Source organism: Camelus bactrianus, chromosome 20 (genome assembly GCF_048773025.1).
Source record: "Camelus bactrianus isolate YW-2024 breed Bactrian camel chromosome 20, ASM4877302v1, whole genome shotgun sequence".
NCBI classification, from domain to species: Eukaryota; Metazoa; Chordata; class Mammalia; order Artiodactyla; family Camelidae; genus Camelus; species Camelus bactrianus.
Genome location: NC_133558.1, coordinates 36,864,915 through 36,889,387, shown reverse-complemented (window position 1 = coordinate 36,889,387; position 24,473 = coordinate 36,864,915). Strand labels below are relative to the sequence as shown.

Sequence of the window (24,473 nt, the reverse complement as noted above, 5' to 3'; positions counted from 1 at the left end):
TTATATATCCTGTTGTATTGCTAAATTCATTTATTGGTTCCTGCAGATTTCTTTGTAAATGCTTTAGGTTTTTCTGGATAAGTGATCACATTGTCTGAAAATAAAGACAGTATGATAGTCTCTGGGTCCATCCACATTGCTGCAAATGGCATTATTTCATTTTTTATGGCTGAGTAGTATTCCATTGTATATATATACCACATCTTCTTTATCCAATCATCTGTCAATGGACTTTAAGGTTGCTTACATGTCTTGGCTATTGTAAGTAATGCTGCTATGAACATTGGCTTGTATGTATCTTTTCAAGTTAGAGTTTTCTCCAGATATATGCCCAGGAGTGGAATTGCTGGATCATATGGTAATTCTATTTTGAGACTTTTAGGGAACCTGCATACTGTTCTCCATAGTGGCTGTACCAGTTTACATTCCCACCAACAGTGTAGGATGATTCTCTTCTCCACACCCTCGCTAACATTTATTATTTGTAAACTTTTTGATGATGGCCATTCTGACTGCTGTGAGGTGACAAATCATTGTATTTTTGATTTGCATTTCTCTAATAATTAGTGATATTGAACACATTTTCATGTGTCTGTCATCATCTGTATGTCTTCTTTGGAGAAATGCCCATTTATGTCTTCTGACCATTTTTGATTGGGTTGTTTGGTTTCTTGATATTGAGTTGTATAAGATATTTGCATTTTTGGAAATCAAGCCCTTGTCGGTCATGTCATTTGCAAATATATTTTCCTATTCCATAAGTTGTTTTTTTTTGTTTTGTTTTTGGTTTCCTTTGCTGTGCAAAAGCTTTCAACTTTAATTAGGTCACATTTGTTTATTTTTGTTTTTATTATTATTATTCTAGGAGACAGACCCCAAAAAATCATTGCTGCAATTTATGTCTAAGAGTATTCTGCCTATGTTTTCCTCTATGAGTTTTATAGTATCTGTTCATACATTTATGTCTTTAATCCATTTTGAATTTACTTCTGTTATGGTGTTAAAGAATGTTCTAATTTCATTCTTTTACATGTAACTGTCCAGTTTTCCCAGCACCGCTTATTGGAGAGACTGTCTTTTCTCCACTATATATATTCTTGTCTCCTTTGTCATAGATTTTAAAAAGATGTGTTTCCATTAATATTATTTTTAAATAAATTTTGCAATTTTTGGATTTATTTTTCTTTTTCCTAAGAGTTATTTAAAAGTTAAATATATTTAATTTCCAATTGTGAAAGATAGAAAAAATATAAGAAAAAAGAAGAAAGTAGTATAGATAAAAGTTTAAAAAACTAGAAATTTCAATAAAGTTAATAATTAAATTACAATGTTAGATCTTTAAATAAAAACCAACATACTAGAGAAACCAAAAGCTCACACAATCAAGCAAAAAAGTAGAAAGTGAAAGCATAAATATTCAAAGAAATAACAAAATAATCATTGATACAGAAAAAAGTGTTTAAAAATCATGAGAGGAGTTTGCACAATTCAATACAAGTCACTTGAAAAATTTACATGGAATGGCTAATTTTCTAAGAAAATGAAGTTCACTATTATTGCTTAAGCTAAGCAATTTTCATGTAAGAAATGAGGAAGTTATCAAGGAAAAAAACTCAATAAAAAAAGCACCAGGCTTAGATGAGGGAAAACCCTGCAGTGCTTGATTTCAACTGTGACTACCAATAACAAGTCATTATTACAAAATATATACGAGGTCATTACAAATCCTACATCAAAAGACAAGAATAATGTGATGTTATAAATAAAATATGTCAACAAGTTTGAAAATTAAATGAGATGAACAAAATCCTTGAAAGGTACAAATCATCAAAACCTACTTGAGAAGTAAGAGAAGCTCTAAATAGCCTAGTGTTTTGCATTGGAATTAAGTGAATAATTAAAATCATCCTCATTCGTACAAAGCCCAGGTCCAGATGGCTTCACTGATGAAATGTACCAAATAAGGAAGAAATGATACCAGTTCTATAAAAACTCTTTCAGAAAATAGAAGCTAGTATTGCCTTGATACCAAAGCCAAAAATATCACAAGAAAAATGTCTGGATGTTCTGGAATATTCTCTTGGCTTACAGTATTAAACAGACATTGTGTTACAATGTTTCAGTTTATATCTAAGGACTCCAATTATAGACATCTTGAGACTTCTTTGACTGTTTACCACTATCACTTTCTGATCCTTTTTATTTCTTATTAAAATTTTATTTTGGGGGCATATGTTTAGTTTTCTCCTCAGTGCCTTTCTAAAATTTTAGGGTAAATTAAATCTATTCTCCCTTGGTTTCTACTAATTTCATCATAATATCTGAGGTGATTCATTCTTTCCCATTAATTTCCTGAATTAATTTAATTCTTATAGCTTCATTTTTTACATCTGAAAATGCTTGTATGATGATGATCTAGGTAACAGCATCTTGTTGCAGCCTTCTGCTTTGTGTTTATTTTTTGGGAAGTAAACTGAAATGTTTTGATTCTCATTTTCTGTTTTTTCTTTTAGTAGTTGTGTTTGGATATTGCCTGCCAATTCTTTTTTAGCTTGAAATGTCTTAAAATGTCTTATGTAATTTAGACCTACCCTAATGGGCATGGGTGTAAACATTTGAACGGCTTAGTAGGTTTCTTAGTTTAAGAGTGCCTCCTTTTTTATGTTTAGTGAAGTTAGATGTTTCTTTCATCAATGGAATTCTTTACTGGGAAGAGTTTAGTTTATCTTCTACTGGGGAGGTGCAGAGATGAGAAGTATAATGTGTTTATTTAAGATTCCTGTGCACATCCAAGAGCGGATGCCCAGCAGGTAGTTAGGTCCAGATAAGGAGCTCCATCTCCTTTGGGGAGAACAAGGAATGGGAGACTGAGCAGAGCTGGAGGGATATCTCAGGTTGTATGAGGGACACTTGTTTCACTGTAAAAAAGAAAAAAAGGGAAGGAATGGGTAGATGCAAATGCAGTTAAGAATGTTGAATTTGTGGCAGGATGTTTGACTTTTGTTTTCTCTAAGGAAGTGGGGATTGTCATCTGTTGAGAGGAGGGAAAATGGCAATTTTTGTTGATTGGAGAAGTTTTTATATAGCTGTGGAAATGTGGCAGAGAGGAGATGAAGGAAATACAGAAGATGCTTTTGCAGTCTAATTGAAGCTGGAAGTTACAATCTCAGTGACTATAGTATTTCTTTTACCCCTCCCATAGCCATATGTAGAACCCAAGTGTGGCTCTGAAGATGTTTTCAGTTTGGTTTATTCAGTATTGGGGTTTTTGCATAAGAAAGTGCAGTAGGTGAACAGTGAGGTAAGGAGGTAACATTTTTAGTTAGAGAGAAATTGAATACTGAAACATGTTTAAATGGAATATAAGAAGAAATGAACATGGGAGATGAGAGAGTATTAACAAAAGACATAATCTATTGGATACTTTCTACCTGCCTGGCTTTTTGCACAGCACTTTATATGCATTCTCACATTAATCTGATAAATCATTATGTGTTACAAGTGAGAAAATTTTGCCCTTTTACAGATGAGAAAGTGAAGGAATGGAGAGATTAACTAACTTGTCAAAGATCCAATTAAAATTTCTTTCACCAAATTGTTGAAAAATCATGTAATACCCAAATAATATTTCCCAAATTTAGAAAACGATGATTGGACTATTGACTCTACATTTTTATGACATTTTAACTAGATTAAAATAAAGATTGACCTTATTTTTTAAAAAATATTTATGTTGTGGAGTCATCAATCAAGATGGCAGAGTAGGACATGGAACTCCCCATCCCCAGTGAACACATCAAAAATACACACACGCGTGGAACAACTCTCACTGGAAACTAAATGGAAACTGACAAAAGGCTTCTGTACAACCAAGGCTATGGGAGGATCCACACAGAATCGGGTAGGAAGGGAAAGGAAGCAATCAGGGTGGGACTTGTGCCCTGGGAGGGGACTCAGAGGAAGAAGGAGATAACACAGGTGGGGAGCTTCCCTGGGAAGTAAGTGGTTCGAGCCACGTATTAGGTGCCCGAGTCCTAGGGCCCCATACAGGGAAGACTAGCCCCCTGGGCCAGCTGGAGGGCCAGTGGGGCTGACAGGAGGGCTATGGGAAGCCAGGGCTCTGCTTGCGAGGAGCATGCACGCTTGCTTACCCCTTGGGCAGGGTGGACAGGGCAGACTGAGGTCCAACCCAGTGGCTGCTCATTTTCCCATGATCACTCTGGTGCACACCCTTGCCCAAGCCAACTGAATGTTCCAGCCTCACTTGCCTCGCCTCGCAACTCCCCATTGGAGTGAGGGCTGCTGCAGCTGGGGAGAGAGCTCCTCCTGTTGATTAAGAGGTAACTCGGACCTGGGGAGACATCTAAGCACCGTGGGTGCAGCCACTGCTGATGCTTAAGTGGTCAGTGCTTCAAGGATTGTCCTGATACTGGACTGTGGCTGGACCCCAGCAGCCAATGTCCCGTACAAGCCAAGAGCCCACATGGGCCCCACTTGCCCTGCAGGGTGACTCCACAACAGGACGAGGGCAGCAGAGGCTGGAAGGAGTGACTGGCCCTGAGGGTCAAAGGAGACTCAGACATGGCAGGGGCTATACCATTGCTGGTGGTTGCACAGGTGATGCATTGGAAGCAGCCAGGACCTCTGTATGTGGCCAGCCTGTTGCAGCCCGCACCTCATCATGAGTCTAGAGACTGCGTGAGCCTCTTTTTTCCCCAAAACTGCTCCCCTCTGGAACAGGGATCCTAGTGCTGGGAAAGGAGAGAGTACATGCTTAAAGAGAAAAGAGCCAGCTCAGCCTGACCCTCAGGGCTTCTGTACCATCAACCTGGGATCTGACCCCAGCCTTGATAGGGTGGTGACAGCCACTGAGCAGAGGGGAGGCCTGCCTCAGCCCTGGCTCTAGCCCACCACCATCTCCAGCCCCACCTCCTACCAGGGTGGTCTTAAATGACACAATAAACCAGTTATATTTAATAGAGATCTATAGGACATTCCATCCCCAAAACATCAGAGTAGACATTATTTTCAAGTGCATATGGAATGTTCTCCAGGATAGATCACATGTTAGATCACAAAACAAGTCTCAAACAAATTTAAGAGAATAAAAATTATATCAATCAATTTTTTTCTGATCACCATAGTATGAAACTAGATATGAATTACAGAAAGAAAATGGGGAAAGCACAAACATGTGGAGACTAAACAACATGCTACTAAAAAACCAATGGATCAATGAATACATTGAAGAGAAAATCAGAGAATGCTTCAAGACAAATGAAAATGGAAACAAAACTTTCCAGAATCTATGGGATGCAGTAAAAGCAATTCTAAGAACAACGTAGGCCTTCCTGAAGAAGTAAGAAAAATCTCAAGTAAACAACCGAAACTACCACCTAAAATACAAGAAGATGAACAAACAAAGCCCAAAGTAGCAAGAAGAAGGAAATACAAGAGCCGGCTTTTGAAAAGATAAAAAAGAATTGATCAACCTTTAGCCGTGCTTACCAAGAATAAAAGAGAGAGGACCCAAACCAACAAAATAAGAAATGAAAGGAGAAAGAATAGCTGATACCACAGAGATACAAAGCATCATAAGACAATTCTTTGAATAATTATGTGCCGACGAATTGGACAGCATAGAAGGAATAGACACGTGTCTGAAACACACAGCCTGCCAAGACTGAGTCAAGAAGAAACAGATGATTTGAACAGACTGATCATTCAAAGTGAAACCGAATCTGTAATAAAACAAAAACAAAAACTAAAACACTCCAAGTAAACAAAAGCCCGGAACTAGACGACCTCACAGGGGAATTTTACCAAACAAATAAATAAGAACTTAAACCTATCCTTCTCAAACTATTCCAGAAAGTTGAAGAGGAGGAAACACTTCCAAATTCATTGTATGAGGCCACCATTCCCCTGATGCCAAAACCAGACAAAGTCACTACAAAAAAAATAAAATTACAGGCCATATCTTTGATAAATATAGATGCGTAAATCCTCAACAAAATATTAGCAAACTGAATTCAGCAATACTTAAAAAGGATCATACCCCATGATCAAGCTGGATTTATTCCAGGGTCCCAGGATGGTTCAGCGTATGCAAATCAATCAGTGTGATACACCACATTAACAAGAGGAAAAACAAAAATCATATGATTATCTCAGTAGATGCAGAAAAAGCATTTGACAAAATTCAACATCCACTGATGATTAAAACTCTCATCAAAGTGAGCACAGTGGGGACATATCTCAACCTAATAAAGGACATTTATGACAAACCCACAGCCAACATAATATTCAATGATGAAAATCTTTGGAAAGCCTTCCCACCAAATTCAGGAACAAGACAAGGAAGCCCACTCTCACCACTTCTATTAAACGTCGTATTGGCCTAGAGGGTGTTATGCTTAGTGAAATAAGTCAGACAGAGGGAGACAGATACTGTATGTTATCACTTAGATGTGGAATCTAAAAAGTGCAACAGAAGAATGTATATAACACAGCTGGAACAGACTCACAGACATAGAGAACAAACTAGTGGTTATCAGTGGGGAGAGGGACGGGATGAGGGGGAAGATAGGGACTGGGGATTAAGAGGCACAAACTACTAGGTATAAAGTAGATAAGCAACAAGGATATACTGTACAGCACGGGGAAATACAGCCATTGTTTTGTTATAACTTGAAAGAGTGTAAGCTATAAAAATATTGAACCACCATGCTATACACCTGCGACTAATACAATAGTGTAAATCAACTATATTTCAGTAAAAATATGTAGGGGGAAAAGACATGAAGATATAGTTCTCAACACCAAAAAAGATGTAAAATTGCCCTTACACGTATGAAAATGTTCAACTTTACTCGTCGTAAGAGAACTACAAGTGAAAACTATGCCAGGATACAATTTCCCACCCATTAGGCTGGCAAAAGTTCAAGCTTGATGGTACAATCTGTGTGGCAAGGCTGTGAGTGAAGAGGTGCTCCCTTACGTCGCAGGTAGCAAGGCAGACCAGAAGACCCCTTGTAGGGGTCTGTGGCAGTAATCACGGCAGACAGACTCGAAAGGGGCCCCCACCTCCTGCTGCTCATGCCTTTTTTATAATCCCCTCCTTTGACTGTTCCCTGCGATCTATGGCTTGCTTCTAACCAATAGATATGACTCCTGTAATTATGTTATGTTACAAAAGGCTCCATTTAGAGCCTGATTGTTCTAGAGACTTGCTGACTTGATGGAGGAAGTAGCTGTTTTTGGGGCCCACAAGAAAGACAGAAAAGGACTATGAAAGGCTTCAGGCAGCTGAAGCAGGCTCCCAGCCCTCAGTGCACAGGAAGCCAGGACCTCAACCACAGCGAAACAGATTCTTCCCACAAAACGAGTGAGCGTGGACGTAGATCCTTCTACAGTCAAACCTCTGGATGAGAACACAGCTCGGCAGACATCTCCATGACAGCCTTGACAGACCCAACACAGAGAACCCAGGAAAGCCATACCCAGACTCCTGGCCCGCAGACACTTTGAAATCATCAGTGTGTGTGGTTTCAAGCCGTTAAAGAAAAATAATTCATTTTGCCTGAGTTATAATACCAAACCGTAGCAGTACAAATAAAAAATAACGTATTATTTGAAAATAGCGTCGCCTAAAAAAAATCATAAGAATAAAGAGCTGTTAAAACTCCAGCTCTTTGGCGACAGCAGAGCAGCTGAATTTTCTGGATCTCTCCCTCTGATTCTAGTGCTGGGTGAGCAGTTTCACAAAGGCTCTTATCTTATTTTCCTAAAAAAGACAATCTATGACATTGGGGATATAAGTGCCATTTTGACATGAAGGTCAGATTTAGAGAGATGAGAATTTACCGCAAAGTCAGTAACATGGCATGGCTAAAACTGCAGGCCTCGTTTGTGTGACCCCTTTTACACAAGGTGCCTTCCAAACTGCTTGTTTATTTGGGCCGGCAGGAAAATCTCCAATCTTCTATCTTCAAGATATCCTCTGGCATTCTAGAGATTTGTTTACAGATGAAGAATAAACCATGCAGGGAGATCAAAGTCAAATTGAAGTGGCTAACAGCAAAGGATGGGTCTTCCTCCAAATTAAATTATATATCTTAATGGTCACCCACCTTCCACCTGACTTTGTGGGTTGTGGTGGCCGCAGACTGAATGACTCCCCATCCTTTTTTATTTTGTGGGTGAGTAGCAAATACCACAACATGAAAGGAAATACGCGTGCAATGCAAGTTTCACATGTCTGTTTCTGGTTAAATTTGCTGTTTAAAAATAACTGGTTTGCTGTGGAATAAACCATCTTTGATGTTAGTGGTAGAGACTGGATTGAGGAATAATGTTTAGCAGAACGTTTTCTCATTTATTTGACATCAAGAAGGAATTAGTAGTAGAATAGCAAAATGCGAAATTAGAGGTAGAGGCATGCTAAGTGCCTTTTAGCAGCCAAACATATTGGCCTTTACCAGCCTAACGTATTGGTCTTTACCAGATTCTCTACACTATGAAAGCAATCAATTAATCAGGTTAAGTTCTGGTTAGAGTACTGATTTTCATATGCTCATTGTGTATTGCATTGGATAATTTTATGGAATGTGACCAAGCAGAAGTCATCCTTTCATCCCTCAATGAAACATTATTACAAGAACAAGGAGGAGAACTTTCCTAGGTGAAGATTACTGGCCGCCATCTTGTGAAAATCGCCCTGCGTAATCTTCCAACAAAATGTTACAGACCTGTCCACAGATGTTTTTCCCACCTCCTTTATCCTCTCAAAACTGAGCATCTAAGAATAAACAGTCTATTCCTCCTTCCTTGATACGCTCCAATGGTTTTAAAGAAGGGAACATACAGTCTTCTGTTCAGCACTATTTTAAGTATTCTAGGTGAAAAGAAATTCATGCAGGATGTTTATTGCCCTTAAAGAATGTGCAAACCAGGAAAACAATGCCTGCATAAATGACACACCTGCTGAACCCTCTGGCCATTGTAAATAAAACCCAGTGCCAGCGTTTGCAGCGACATGGATGCACCTGGAGATTGTCATTCTCAGTGAAGTCAGCCAGAAAGAGAAAGAAAAATACCATGTGATACCACTCATATGTGGAATCTTTAAAAAAAAGGGAGAGAAAAAAAAGAGGACAAAAGTGAACTCATCTACAAAAGAAACAGACTCTCAGACATAGTAAACAATCTTATAGTTACCGGAGGGGAGAGGAGTGGGAAGGGATAAATTTGGGAGTTTGAGATTTGCAAATGTTAGGCACTATATATAAAAATACATTAAAAAAACAGATTTCTTCTGTAGAGCGCAGGGAACTATGTTCAGTATCTTATAATAACCTTTAATGAAAAAATATGAAAACAAATACATGCTTGTATACGCATGACTGGGACACCGTGCTGTACACCAGAAACGGACACATTGTAACTGACTGTGCTTCGATTACAAAGAAATAATGCAGGTTCAGAAAGATTATGTAACACGTCCACGGATATACGGCTAATTCAAACAGTGGTACTTGGATTCCATTTCAGCTTTATTGACTCCAAGCCCTGTGCCCTTTTGGCTATGGTGTAAACAGTATCAGTAAAATGTATGACTCCACATTACCTTCTCATAGTCTCTGTATGGCAAGTTTCTTACCTTTAAATTTGATATGAAAAGAGACTATCTTTTGTAATTAAAAAAAAAAACACCTCAGTGCCAGGTGTAAAGCCATACAAAGCCTCCAAGCTCAGGTGGAGACGGGCGGGGAGGGCAGAGAGGGTGTGGAATCTCTTCGTGAGATCTGGGCTAAAGCAGTAGTTCTCAAAGTGCGGTTTCAAGACCAGCAGTATCTGGGAACTTGTTAGAAATGCAAAGTCGTGGGATTCACCCCAGACCTGGTAAATTACACACTCTGGGGTGCGGTCCACAATCTGCAGTTTAATCAAACCCTCCAGGTGGTGATCCTTAGGCAGCCAGAGTTTGAGAATTACTGCTGTACGTGATCAAAAAAAAAAAAAAAAAAAAAAGATGCTGTTTTATTTAGATAATTCGTTCTCATTCTGATGATTTCTCCTGGCAAGAAGTAGAAAGAATAAGAAGAAATTAAATTCTCAAATAACTGTGGAACTTCATTATTGATATATGTGGCTGATGGTTACTTTTTAAAAAACCTCCTAATTAGAATAACAGATTAAGACTGGGTTAATAGAGAAGTAAAAGGGGAGATTTTTACCAGCCAAAGTCATCTTGTAATCCCAAATTAGTTGTTTCTACCATTTGACAACCGTCCTACCCCCTTTGATATACGTGTAGAAGATCTAAATTACAGATTTGCTTAACAAGTCACAGCTGAGAGTCCCTGGAGGTGGGACTTACAGCAATGCTGTGGTTCTCAAATCATTAGAATCAGCTGTTCAGAGAGGCTGCTGGACCCCCACCACCCAGAGCTTCTGACTCAGAAGGTCTGTAGGAAGGTTTGAAATTTTGCATTTTGGAGAAGTTCCCAAGGGAGGTGAGGCTGATCCGGCTGGATGGGGGACCGTCCTTGAGAACCACCGACGGGGATGGTTCCTCCTGATGGTTGCTGTGAGTGTTGGGTTCAGGACCGTTACCATACAATTTCCCTCTAATGTTGGGACCTGACAGCCCTTTTCTCTAACTGTTCTGGCTTTTTTTTTTTTAACTTGCAGCTTTTGTGACGCAAACACACATCTTTATTTCTCTTTGCTATTTTCATAAGTTTTTCTGTAGAACCGTTGGATCTATGGGATCTCCCCTCCACCTAGTTTGGTTAATTTACAGGAATGCATTATTCTTTCCTCCTTCTATCCTCAGCGATCAGCTAGTGTTTGTAAACAAAGTCAGGACAGATGAACTCTTTGGCTGCAGTCGGTATTTTCACTGTGCTAACGAAATGCCAGAATTCATAGAAGTGGGAGAAGCAGTGTTTATACGATGTGATATGGTTGAATTTTTTTCTAACTGGTGGTTGTGGTCGCCACGTTTTACTGGGTCTTCCCGCTGTGGTTCATTTTGCATAATTTGGGGATTTCATTAGAATATGAAACTATGGCAAAAGCATTGGCTTGTCTTTCGGGATGTGGACTCTGAGACTCTTTCCCCCTTAAACTTATTTCTACTCAGGTGTTTGAGGTTCTTACGAGAAAAATGTTTTCATTTTACTGTCTCTCTTGCTCTCACAGAGGATATGTTCTCCCTGATATGAGGCACATGTGGCATCATTGTTTCCAGAGAACTTTGCTTGTTAAGATGTAAATAATTTGCTGAACATCGTGGCTCTGGATGACTGATCAAAGTCTCGATGTTTGAGGGGTTGTGTGTTTCAAGAGGCTTTCCCCAGCTGCCCTTTATTTTAGTCCAGGCAGTTTAATAGCTGTTTTGATCAGTGGATATTCTACTTCTTAGGATTAAATTCGGCTATTATTTACCATTTTAAGGTATAAGGTCAGATACTTCTGTACACACTAGCAATTGATGCATTTGGGAAAAAAATATTCAGCTGGCCAGACAGTGGGTATAAAGTAAAGTGCATAAATAATTTGAGCACAGTCATTTAAAGATAGATAACTGAAAACTGTAACAATGTTAACAGCTCCCTAAAACATACATTTTAGATGTTTACTTTAAATAGATACTAAAGTGCCAAATAATTTCAAGTAATAATCTATAAATAACTCCATTCTTTTTTTTAAAGGATTTTTTCCTTTTTTTAATTATAGTTTGACTGCACATACACATTATATGGTGTGTAAATACATATATACAGTACACTGCACTTTTTTTTTTAGTTTACATAAATGTACTAATTATTGTTTCTAAGAACAGATTAGAGCTTTAGCTTTTTAAACTTACATAGTTATCAAAGGAATAAAGCCAACCACAAAATAAGAATCGACAGAAGGTGGTAATTCAGTCATAAAGGACAGTCAGTGTGCTCGCACATATTCAAGAAATCAAAATGATAATTAGTCTATTTGTGTCCTTACTGTAATTATTTTTTAGCTTCCTCATATAAATGATGTCATATGGCATTTTTCTTTCTCTTTCTGGCTTACTTCACTTAGAATGACAATCTCCAGGTCCATCCATGTTGCTGCAAATGGCATGATTTTATTCTTTTTTATGGCTGAGTAGTATTCCACTGAATATGTATACCACATCTTTATCCAGTCATCTGTTGATGACGATGATGATAACTCCATTCTTAATGCAAGTTTTTGTTGTGATTTTAAAATGCAGTCTGTGGGAGGCAAGGTCACATTATGTCCAACAGGGTGACCAGTTTTAAAGTAAAAATAGAAATGAAAAGGGCTGATATCAATGTGATGTGAGTCACATTTTACTTTGAGGATAATAATCCTGTCCTCATAAGAACGAGTATGCAAGTACCACAGTTATTTTAAAACAACTCAGTTATCTGCTGTTATGTATAGATTTGGTATTTATAGAGTCACTTTATGAATTTCAGAATAAGTTGTCAAGAAAAATTAATATCAATTCATCAGAAGTTATTTTTATTTTGTTTGTATCTAATGTGCTTTCCTGTGTAATGTTATAGATTATTATTTTAGTATGCGTACCTGAAAATGGAATTCTCTCTTCTTTTTATTGTGAAAAGGGAGAAGCTGGACCTCCGGGTGCCCCGGGGCAGGATGGATCACGGGGAGAGCCTGTGAGTACCTTCTCGATTCTGTTCTAAAGGACAAAGTTCTTCTCCAGTCATGAAATCCTTGCCTATTTAAATGCCCCTCCAGATGCCCTATTCTGGGACTTCAGGGACGTCTGGATTTGGATGTTGTAGACATTTTTTATGGAATGCTGTAGAGTATTAAAATAGTCAACCCTCTTTTACCAGTTAGGAAGAGGTTTGTGCCGGGGAAACTGAGGTGCAGTGTGAATCACAGAGCGTGCGCCCCCGCCCACACAAGCCACGTGGTCTTGCTTGAGTCTTTAATCGGTGTCACTTTGCCTCTTGTTGTTCATTGTGTTTCCTCTGGGATCATGGGTTCAATCTCATTAAGAAGGTGCTGAATCTGAATCCTGGAAATAAGCATTTTTAGTGAGTTTGCTGGATGACTTAACTTCAGATGAGGTTTGGAAATAAAAGATTTCCCCACTGTTTATTCTTATAACTCATGGCCAACATAGGCTAACATCTCAATACCAGCAGGTCTCCTTTTATTTGTCCAAGGCACCTGTCTTCAGGGAATTTGCAATTTATTTAGGGGAAATGGGTTAAGAAATTAATCATAGCCAAGATACCATATTGCAATTTATCACACAGTGTTCAGGTGGGTGCTCAGACGGGAGATACTGGACACAGAGGAGGAGAGGAACCACCAGGGCTTCCTCAGAGGGTGGACGGATAGAAGTGTTTTTAGAATCACCTCATCAAATATTCACTGAATTCCCATCTTGTGTGTTATGATGCACTTGGGCAAGTTCTCTACCTCACTACTGCCTGCAACTCCATCATCTAGTTCAAAAGACAGAAAAAATGATGCGGATAATTACCAACCTGAGGCGGTTCACAGTAGATGCCAAATATGGGTTTAACACGGAGCCAGGAGGCCAGGGTTTGAAGACAGCCTCTGTTACATCCCAGCTGTGTGAGCTTGGAAAAATCACTCCACATCTCTGAAAACGTTTCTCTGCATCTGAACAAGTGGACAGAATCATCACGTCTGCTCCGGAGGGTTGTTGTGAGGCTTACAAAGAAAACACGTGAAAACATTTGTGACAACACTGCCTCGACGCACGAGGTTATCCCCAGTGTTGAAGGAGGGGAGGAGGGCAATCTCGTGCCGTGATGTGTCTGAGGAATTTTTACGAAGGATCTGGGGCTGGACTGGTCGTGAGAGCATGACTTTCTTGGAGTGAAGGGAAGGGAAGAGGGAGAGGTCGTAGGAGTGAAGACACACAGGGAGGTGGTGAGAGCTGTGCCCAGGAAATGAAGCGATGGCAGCTGGGTCTCAGGCTGCAGTGAAGGGTCCCCAGCGATGGGCGGTGGGAGCAGAGTTGGGGGCGTGGTTAGGGTCACAGCGTGGAGACCCTTGACGGTGCATTTGGGAAGCCAGCGGTATTCACTCGCCATGGAAGTCCTGTGAGCAAAAAAGAGTAACTTGGTGGAAAGAAGTGCTTTCGAGGCCATTATAAGCTACTGCTGTGCAGAGTGGGTGGAAGGAGGTGAGCCAAGCACGAGGATGCCGATTCGTGGGCTGTTTGGACAAAGCGGCATCTGGGCACCAGGCGTCAGTGGGGGTGTCCCGGCGAGTGGGGACGACTCAGCGAGGGTGGTGTGAGCTCAGGGCCCCCGACCCGCAATTTCTACTCTGAAGGGAGAATTCTCAGACTTGGTAACTGGGGATGGGACTGGGTGATTTTTGTCTTTGTTCTTGTTTCAGAGTGTAAAGACTGTGTGCGTGCACATGTGCACACGTGCTCACAGGAAGATGGATTGAGGAGTGGAGACAAAGGAGGGAGAGACAATATCGAAAGGGAAGAGAAGAGAGAAGGAAGGAGAGAGAGAGGGAGGTGGGGGACAGTGGACACGAGAGCTGGGCTGGAGTTGGAGCTGATTGTTTTTGTGTGTGTGAGTCAGTGATTTGGAATCTGTGACTCCTTTTGCCCACAGAAGCAATGTTCCAAAGGGTCAGACTGACCAGCCTGTCTTTGTAAACCATCATGCAACGTGAACAGCCTATATTTGCTTTGAAAATAATACTATTGTAATTCTGGTAATAGACCCAGCAGAGAAAAGCGTCGTGGGAAACGAGGGGTCCCCCGGGGGTGTCCCCCCCCCCCCGAGGCAGCCTGCTCCCTGACTGACAGTTGCTCCTGCCCTGTGTCTTCCCTGCTCCCTCTGAATTCATTCAAGCCTGACCCCAACTTAGAGCTATTGCCCTGGCGTCTGTTTCCATCCCGGGCAGCATAGCCCTTCAGATTTTAATCTTTGCTATCTTGTCTCCCTTCCTCGCCACGTTCACTGCATTCCTAGCAGGTGTAAGGCAGTGGGTTTAGTGAGGAGAGAAACTCGGGGACTTACAGCCTCGTAGGAGAAACAGGCAGTAAAGAGATAAACAAGTGAAATCAAAAGGACAGAGTTCTAGAAAAAGACAAGCGAGGCGCTGAGACAAGGAATAAGGGATAGTGGAAGTATTTAGATGTAATCTCTCCTCCGAAAGCAGCCAGATTGGGAAACCAGGAGGATCGGACCAGAGAAGCCAAGAAAGGGCTCCTTACTCCATCCCTCTCACTGCTCCGTCCTTCCCTCTGGGTGGTAGAGAGGAATGCAGGTTTCCTGTGCCAGGAGATGCACTTGGCTAAGAAAGCGATTTAAGCATCTAAAATGTGCCCGTGTTATCTGGGTGGAATTTCTCTGATCTGTTTTCTCTTCCAATGAAGAACATATAGCGTTATGTTATTCTGTTCTTCTGATAGTTAATGACAGCGTGGTTGCTAGAAATCTGTCCCACGAAGATAGAGCTTTACCATTAGTGAAAAAGCAGGAAAAAAAAGGAGGTTTTTATACATGGTGGCGTAAAGAAATGAAGGCTCTTCCATTGCGTTTGGATGCTGGTTTTAAGTGTTTGTGATAAGTGATTTGGCCCCAGTAAAAAGGATGGGTTCACTTTATTTGTTCTGTAATGTGGCAGCCAAGAACATTAATGGAGCTGAAGTTGGAAAGACAGAAGCTCTCAGAAAAATGCTTTAAAGCTAATTAAACACAGCTTATAGTAGCTGGATGCTAGTTTATCCCTGTAAGCAGACTGATAAATATGAACACTAACTCTTGGAATTCAGACTGAGGAAACAGAATGTATTTCATTGGCAAATGACTCTCCTGCTTTAAAGTACAATTATATTCACATGCCTGTAGTTTGAAATTTAAATTTAAAGGCTGGTTCTGGCCAGTCCTAGTAATTTAGTCTCTTTTGGTAATTTAGTAATTTTCTAAGTGGCAAATTATATGCAGTTAACCTCAACCCAGGTGATAAACTCAGTTCTAACACTTGCTGGATTTATTATGACTGGTTTCAACCACGTCTCGCTGTGTTTAAAGATGATCATCTTTTAGTCATTCATTCAGCCAGCATCAACCGTCTGCTTCGTGCCAGGCAGCATGCTAACTGAGGAGAAAATGCAGATTAATTTGTCATGGTCCTGCCCTCAATAAGTCAAATGCGCCGATAGATGAGTACATCGTATACACGTTAACAGAGGCAGGCATGGGGTGAGGTGAGGATGGGGAGCCTTGCCAAGTTGTAGGGGACGTGTGTGACACTGAATGGGTTTTGGGGACATTACTGAAGGGGATTCAGCCTTTTTTAAAATCACTATCTATTAAGATCTAATTCACATGCTTCTGTATAAAATTTACCCATTTAGAGTCTAGGGATATATTCAATATCATATAGCAACTTACGATGAAAAAGAATATGAAAACAAATACATGCATGTTCTTGTACGACTGAAGTGTAATGCTGTGCACCAGAAACGGACACTTCATTGTAAACTGACTAGACTTTAATAATAAAAAAACAGTGCTTAGGGGTATATTCTGAAACAAGATGCCCTCTTGGCCAAATTCTGGAGGATAAATTAGAGTTGTCTGGTGGCTGGGCCCGCCAAGGCAGGAACGTGTAACGTGTTCTGCAACATGGAAGTAAAAGGAATCATGACACTTTGGGAGAGGCTGTTACTAGTTCAGATTGCTTAGGAATTCTGGAGGCGATGGGATAGAAATACTGGATTAGCTTGTCGGGGTAAGGAGACACCAAATCAGGAAGGGCCTGCGTGTCTGTGCTGTTTGGACTTAAATCTGAGAGTAGTTGCCACCACTCAAAGGTTTTAAACAGGGAAGCGAGATGTTCAGATTGAGAAAGTTGTAGAAATATCCACGAAATTTTCAAATGGGACAAGAGCAGAGGCATTTAATTACAAAATTTCTTTCTGTAGATATTCGGTACAGTAGGTTGGAAACTGCTCCCCCCGCTAGGATATCAGATCCTAGTAACTGGAACTTGTAAATGTTATTGCATGTGGAGAAAGGGTCTTTGCAGATGTGGTTAAATCAAGGATCATGTGATGGGGAGATTATTCTGAATTTTGTCCAAGGGGAGGGTGATCTTATCAGTTGAAGGGATGTAAGAGCAGAACTGAAGTTTCTCAGAGGAGGCAGTGAGGTGGGAGTGATGCGACCACAAGTCAAGGGATGCTGGCAGAAGTCGGAAAAGGCCAGAGATGGATTCTCCCTCCCCTAGAGCCTCGGTGGGGAGTGCAGTCCCGTCTAGACTTCAGACTTCCAGCCCCCAGAACTGAGATTGAAGAGCGTTCTGTTGCTTTAAGCTACCAAGTTCATGGTCAATTTTTACCCCAGCCGTAGGAGACTGGTCCCCTGGGCTCCTCATCTAGTCTGACCTTGGACAGTCACTTAAGTAGTGAAGCTCTGTAAAGCCACATGAGTACATCCTGGTATGTATCACATCCTCCTTAGATCAAAACATTTGGGCTCAAAGCAAGTCGATCAACAGGTTTAAATGACAATTTGCTTAAAAGGAAGGCTCCGTAATCACTCATATTTTCAGATTCGTCAATTTTGTTAAACTCTCTTGTGTTTTTCAAAAACTTCTCTTTGTCCACTTCGTGTTTTTCTACATTTTTACATTATTCTATTTAGTTAATTGCCAGCCCATATGTCTTCTCTGTACTGTTCCTCATGTCAAAAAAATTGGAACAACCCAAATGTCTGATACTTAATGGATTATGAATATAAACTGTAGTGTAAACATATAATACTCTTTGAATATGTGTGCATAAGAAAGGATTTATATGGCAAATATGTGGTTTAATCATGTTCCCATCACTTTGCTTAATTTTTTTCCCCCAGGTTGCTTTTTGACATCTGCTATGTTCCATTTTTGCTTGTCTATATTTTTTTTCTCCTGTGAACCTGTTCTTGTTTTGGTAATACATTATAAAAAAAAAATTAAGGCCTGGCTTTTGAGTGTTTGGCAATGTTTCTTTTTCAAATACGTTAAGCTGGTCAGACTGCATTTGCAATTTTGTGCCAGGGAACGGGGAACAATCAGGTGGCTTCAAGGAATCCTCAGGTGTTGGAAATGCGGTTTCCTACCTTCTCACCAATTCAGTCAGTTTCCCTCAGGCAGGTAGGTGGATGGGGAGACAGGGCAGTGGCCCGATGATGTCTTGTGTTTAGTGTGGCATTTCCCTTCAGGCAGAACCCAAGCCACCCCTCGCTAGCTCTCTGCTCCCCAGCCTGCCCCCCGGTGCACGGGGGGCGATGGCTCACAGTGAAGACTTGTAGACAAGACTTTGGTCCCACTCTTTGAGCCGAGATCCCTGGAACTCCACGACGATGAGAGGAAGGATGCCATGTTTTCTGGACCTACGGAGGTGAGCACATCTTTCTTAGCTAAAGATGTCTTCAGTCATATTCTGGACATGTTTGCTGTACCATGTTTCCAAGGTTGAAGCTGTGGGGATCACTGTGCTGTATCTGAAGATATTGGCTCATAGACACTTTTGTTTCTTTTCCTCTTTTTCAAATTCTTGCTGAACTGCATGTTACCCTGGTCTTTATGGCGTATGTTAACCGCTGAGGGGGGCCACGCCAGTTACGTAAGAGTCAAGTAGTTCTTTTATTTTACCACCTTCTCTGCTGTGTGATTAAGTGACATGTCCTTTTATGCACGGAGGCCAAAGACATGCAGTCAGTCCTTGGGGGAGGTTAATGTTGAGCTGACATGGTGGTTTCCCACACAGAATAATCCACTTTTAATAATGTGGAGGTGTCTTTATTTACCCACTTGACTACATTTTTTATTTAGATTGAGAAGAAAAGTAAGAGGAAAAAAATCACACAAGTTGGGACGGGGTTCTTATTTGATTTGGCTTATTTGATTTGCAATTGTGTGGCAAGCTTTTTAAAGTGGGTACATACTTGTAACTTTTTTTCCCCATTCCTCTTTCAGGAACCAGGAGTGGCGCACCCTTGGTGCATGTTGAGTGAAGCAACCTTAACCTGATACCTGCTGTTAAGAATTGCACGTGGCACTGCTTCGTGGGAAAGCAACCCACGCTTACCAATTCAGAACATTTTGAACAGTCAGTTGCATTTATTATTGTAATGACAACTTGCTAGTTCCAGGGTTATGTCTCCAAACCTGACTGAGACTGACAGTCAGAATGCCCTTTGAAGTAGGTTTTATCTAAATTAAATCATGTAAATGTCCAATGGGTCTGCGGGAGTGGCTCAATTTTTAAGCAACAGCTACAACGTTTTTGGTCTCCCAAAATACGGCATTTGGCATTTTGTAATGACTGGAAAAATTTTTTTAATCTTTTTCTTTTAACTTTACAAAGCCAATGTTGGCCGATCATCTGTATAAATTAGTTAATAAAGTCCTACGAGGTTGGACTGTGGATCTGCGTACTTTCTACTGTAAGTGATTTCACTGCTATTGTAACACCAGACCGTCATCAAACGACTTCATAAAGCAACACTGTAGACTTGAAATTTAGAAGCTCTGTGCCTGTGCTGATTGTTGTTACTGTTGTTTTTTTGGTGAAATCTTTTCAAATGTGATCATTGTAAGACCACTAATAAGCATTAAAGTACACTTACTTAAATCGTTTTCCTTCTTCTTTATTCATTTCTTTATCTGTGTCGAACCCAGAAATGACAAGAGGAATAAATTCAGCTGAACGTATGAAATGATGCACAATTAATTCTCAGACGAGTAACATCTCCTCCAAGTAAACAGAAAGGCATTGTTGCCCCCCGGGGCTCAGGGTTCCCACCGGCGTGGGGATGGGTGGCGTCCAACTCTGTTTTGAAGAGAGTGGGCGAGAGGAAAGTTACACCACCATCTGTACCACCATCTGTATACGGTATTGAGTCTGGATTTCATGGTTTTCGACTTTACAGTTTTGTTTGGTAGTCATTCCGGGGGCAGGGGTGATTTTGTGTACTTCCATTAAAAACCTTCGGTACAAGGTACTTATACGATATTCTTGAATTAGTCCAACTACGTTCTCCATTAACAAAGCATGAAAATGCAGAATGAAGAAAACAGTGTTGATCAAGATAAGGCATATTTATTTTAATTCTCGGTTCATGATCCATTAAAATGGCTATTTTTAGCAGACGAAGTGAGGACGTTTTACATTCAACCTGCTTTCACGAGTGTGGAAACTATATTTTTATAGGATCTGATGAATGCATACTTTGGTAACTAGGTCATTTCATTTGAAAGATCTCTTTCTTGTTTTTTATGTTTAAAAAATCTTTTCAAAATGCTTGAGAGTGTGCCACATTGAGCACTACACAGAGGTTTAATGTCTCTGTGAGTTAACACTGTCACGAATGATACAAATCATATTTATGTTCTGGGTGTGTTTAAGGGCTGTGAAAACACAGATGGGGAATTTCTGAGAAGGAGCACTTGAAAATTTTGCTTTATATAAAAATGCATTTTTATTGTTGAGATCCAGGTCAGCATCGAATAGTTAGGTAATTGATGGCCAATAGTTCTAGATATTTACATGGTTTGTACAATGATTTCTGTAACTTTGAATATGAACTGAAGTGCTCTGTTGTTTAGACACAGTTAAGTCATAGGGGTGTTGCTTGGTTTTCATTTTGGTGGTTTAAAAGATTGTGGCTTTGAAATGCTTTTGGCAAAGATACACACTTTGAGGGTTGGAGAAAACAAAGCAAGGTGTACTTTAACAAAAGGTTTTATTAATCATGAATAGGCCAGTGTTTATGAATACGTTCCAGGAGCCATGTACTACTCCGATGGTTCACAATGAGTTTAATCCGATGGAAATTATCAACACAAAATACTAGAATGTAAATTTCTTTGAGTAATTTAATTAGAACATAGGTACCAGGCTTTTTCAGTGAAAATATTTCTGGCGTACAAAGTAGAGAGAGTAATTTGATTAAAGTTAAATCAGGGCAAAGGAGTCGCATATGGTTTCTCTGTTCTAAAAGCTATGAATAATTTCTTTGTGGTCATAGAACTTTTTTCCTTTCTGCTGTCTACAGAAAAGAAGGCACTTAATGGATGGATTTGGGTGAAGTATGAAGAGCTTCTGAGCAATAGATCTTAAAAGTGAATTGAAACCACACTAGGGAGCTTTAGAGTTGTTGCAGAGTCTTACTGAGACGTGTAGTCAGGCGCTAATGTTTGCTAAGCAATCACAGAGTGTGCAGCATTGCCCCAGGTGTTTTTGGATGGAATATTTATTCCCCAGGTAGGGAAACAGGCAATCCACTCAGTGAGCATACCGCGCAGAGGTATATACATCGACACCCTCTGGTGGATTACGGCTCTGAAAAGCCGGTAGAGACAAGTGAAGACAAGTGAAGTTAATCATGAAGGGCAGAATATTATGAATTTTGATGAAGGTTTAAAGATTGGTGGGCAAATGATCTATGGTCGTGTTTAACCAGAGAGGCATAAAATGGATTATTTGAAAATTCAATTGGTAGGAAACCAGAAGTCAGACACTTCTTGATGACTATATATTTAAAGACTCAAGAGAGTCTTTATAAAAATATATATATATTATATATATATATATAGAGAGAGAGAGAGAGATAGAGAGCAGTGTTACTACACTATGATCCAGAGAACCGTAGCGAGAAACACCAGAGATTGCTTATTAAAATTCAGTTTCCTGGGCTCATCCTTACACATCAGAATCAGCAGCGGAAGCCCAGGAACTGTGTTTTCAATGGCTTCCGTGTGGGATTCTGATGTAAATTTGATAACTAATGATACAGAGACTGATCCAGCGGGGAGGGTGTAGCTCAGTGATAGAGCACATGCTTAGCTCTGGTCCTGGGTTCAGTCCCCAGTGCCTCCATTAAAAAAATAAATAAAATTAAAAATAATAATATAAATAGACTTAATTAACCTCCCCCCCCCCAAAAAAAACCCCAACAAAGAGACTGTGATCCAGGAAGATCAAAAAAGAGGACACAAAGGTCGTAGAGACAAAAGCTCCCTACTCAAGGAGAACGAGTGATTTTTTGTGACGTTGGTTAGGGAAAATGGAAGTGTGACATCATATCATCCTTTTGGGTTGTGTGTGCTTTAATGTTTTTCTCTGGCTGAATACCCTTTACTATTCATAAATGATAATATGAAATTGTATTGCCAAATAGGTTCACTTCTCTTGGCATATTTAAAATACTTTATGAACTTTTGGCGAAATCTCAATTCTATCTATATGCAACTGACCAAGACTAAAACGTGTTTACATGAAGGTAGAGAAACACCTCACAAAGATAGAAATTTGGCCCTTTACATTTGTTTTATCTCCAATTTTGCATGAAAGTGTGAGGCTGTTCATTTTCCTGGAAGTTTACTTTGAAGATGGGTACAGTATTTAAGGGGAAAATGATCGTTAGGTCTGGTGCATTACCATGTTGGGTTTGGAAAAGTTGATTTCCGTTATGGTAGGAAAAATGGGGACGTGCTCCCTGGTGGGGCTCATCTTGTCAAATGCCAACTTCCTAGGCGTTTTGTCAAAGAAATTGCTCCTTAAACACAGTGTTATCCTTCCCTAAGAAACACTGCTGCCTTTTGTCTGGCAGTGTCTCCTTAGCAATGTGTGGAAAATTGTCTGCGGAAATAACTTCCCAAGGCGTGAGAGCCAGGCACACCTGTCACTCTCTGGGGTCACGGTGTGAGTCAGGTTAAGAGCCTTTCAGCAGTGATGTTCCAGTTTGCAGCGTACTTCTCCCGTGTTAGGATTTCTCATTTTTAAGCAAACAGTAGCCACAACCATTAAACAAACTTTTTTATGTTGAAAGACTGATGTATAAACAGTAGTTTCTTGGATGACTTCAACGTGAGGGAAAAAAGAATTTTTTTTCTGAGAATTTTTTGAACTATTAAACTTCATGGGTTAACTATTATTATTTGTACATTTTAATTATATTTTATTATAGAGTTACATTTATTATTTTTATCCATTATTCATATTATTTAATATACATTCTTATTTATTTAACTGCTCTTAAGAGGCAAGAAATAAGACACACAGAAGACAGCAAATTAGATACAATTTCCAAATAATCCGTTATTTCCTTTTTACCATATGAATTAACTAAGGTTAAAAATTCATCTGTTTGTTGTCTTCATCAAACTAACTTCACCTTTGATTTGGTGTCTTAAAATACCTTTGTTTGGTGGCTTCTGTCTTACAGGAAAGTGCAAAAAAATATTAATACAATTTTCAGACTTCTCTGGAAAGGGGCGTATCACATCGACTTAGCAGCTGAGTCAGCTAGAAAAGTCTTTGAAAAATCCATTTTCAGTTTTCTCCTTAACGAGAAATTCACCACAATTTGTTTGGAGTTACACAGTGACATTCCATGTACCCAAAAGTATAGTCTGCACTTTTTCGGTTTTCAGAGGCTCAGAGCTCATCTTAGAACAACTCTGGTATTCGTTTGGAACTTTTCAAGTTTGAATTGGTTCTCAGTGTTGCACACGTCTGAATGCGTCTGTTCCTTTCACTCATTAAAGTGTTTCACGTGCAAGATCTCCGTTGGCTCACTGATAGAGAGGGGCAGTTTATTTCTCTGGATTTTGGGGTTCAAGACAGTTATGTGACTTTCCCATGACATGGCAATGCAGACTCTGTCTCTGGGTCTCAGTTTTCTTCCCTGCATCCTCTGGTGTATTATTTTAAAATTTGCTAAACCTTTACCTTTTTTTTTTCTTGTTCAGAAAAAAATACTTTTACAACAGCAAAATCATTTAGAATATCTTCTTGGCTTTTAAAAAGTGTAGAAATGACTTTAGGTGCAAAAGAGAAATGTAAGGAAGATAAAGCAACTTGACATGGACCCCCCCAGACAGCTCTTTTTTTCTTAAGATATTCCTGGTCTCATTCTGTAACTCATGATGTCAAACTGGTAGCAATTTGTTGTATATACACATGAGTCGATCAAAAATATTTATCAAGGCATTTTCTATTGAAATTATTTATCTTTGGGTGCTTTGGTTCCAGTGCCATCTGAGGCTAGGGAGAATAAATTCATCCAATGTCACTTAGATTACTTTTTTCCCCTTAAAGATGAAGGAGAGTCGTAAAACTGTATTAAAAAGGGAGGAGTAAACCTAGTAATTTCCTTAAGGGTCATTGCAACACTGGAATTTGACACAACATTGTAAAATGACTATGACTCAATAAAAAAATTTTAAAAAAAGGGTTATTGCAAGTAATTGTATATTGGTTTCTTTTGGCTCTGGCCGCTACGATTGTGAGTTATTTCTGTTTAGAGTTATCTTACCCCAGAATGATCTTTTGTACATCATTCATGATGATCTGCCACTTAATGTGGAATTTAAAAAAATTGAAAAACATTGTGGAATTCAACTGCAAATATATTAGAAGCTTT

At 39.7% G+C, this 24,473-nt stretch overlaps 1 protein-coding gene across 2 annotated transcripts in view; it reads left to right on the top strand.

The window, feature by feature from the left end:
* The window catches only part of COL21A1 (collagen type XXI alpha 1 chain), a 113,375-nt gene that overhangs the window by 62,599 nt on the left and 26,303 nt on the right, over positions 1-24,473 (top strand). For both annotated transcript variants that reach the window (XM_074348948.1, XM_074348947.1), the window contains one exon: positions 12,645-12,698. In XM_074348948.1, coding sequence (XP_074205049.1) covers positions 12,645-12,698 — 54 coding nt within the window. The remainder of the gene's footprint in view (positions 1-12,644; positions 12,699-24,473) is intronic.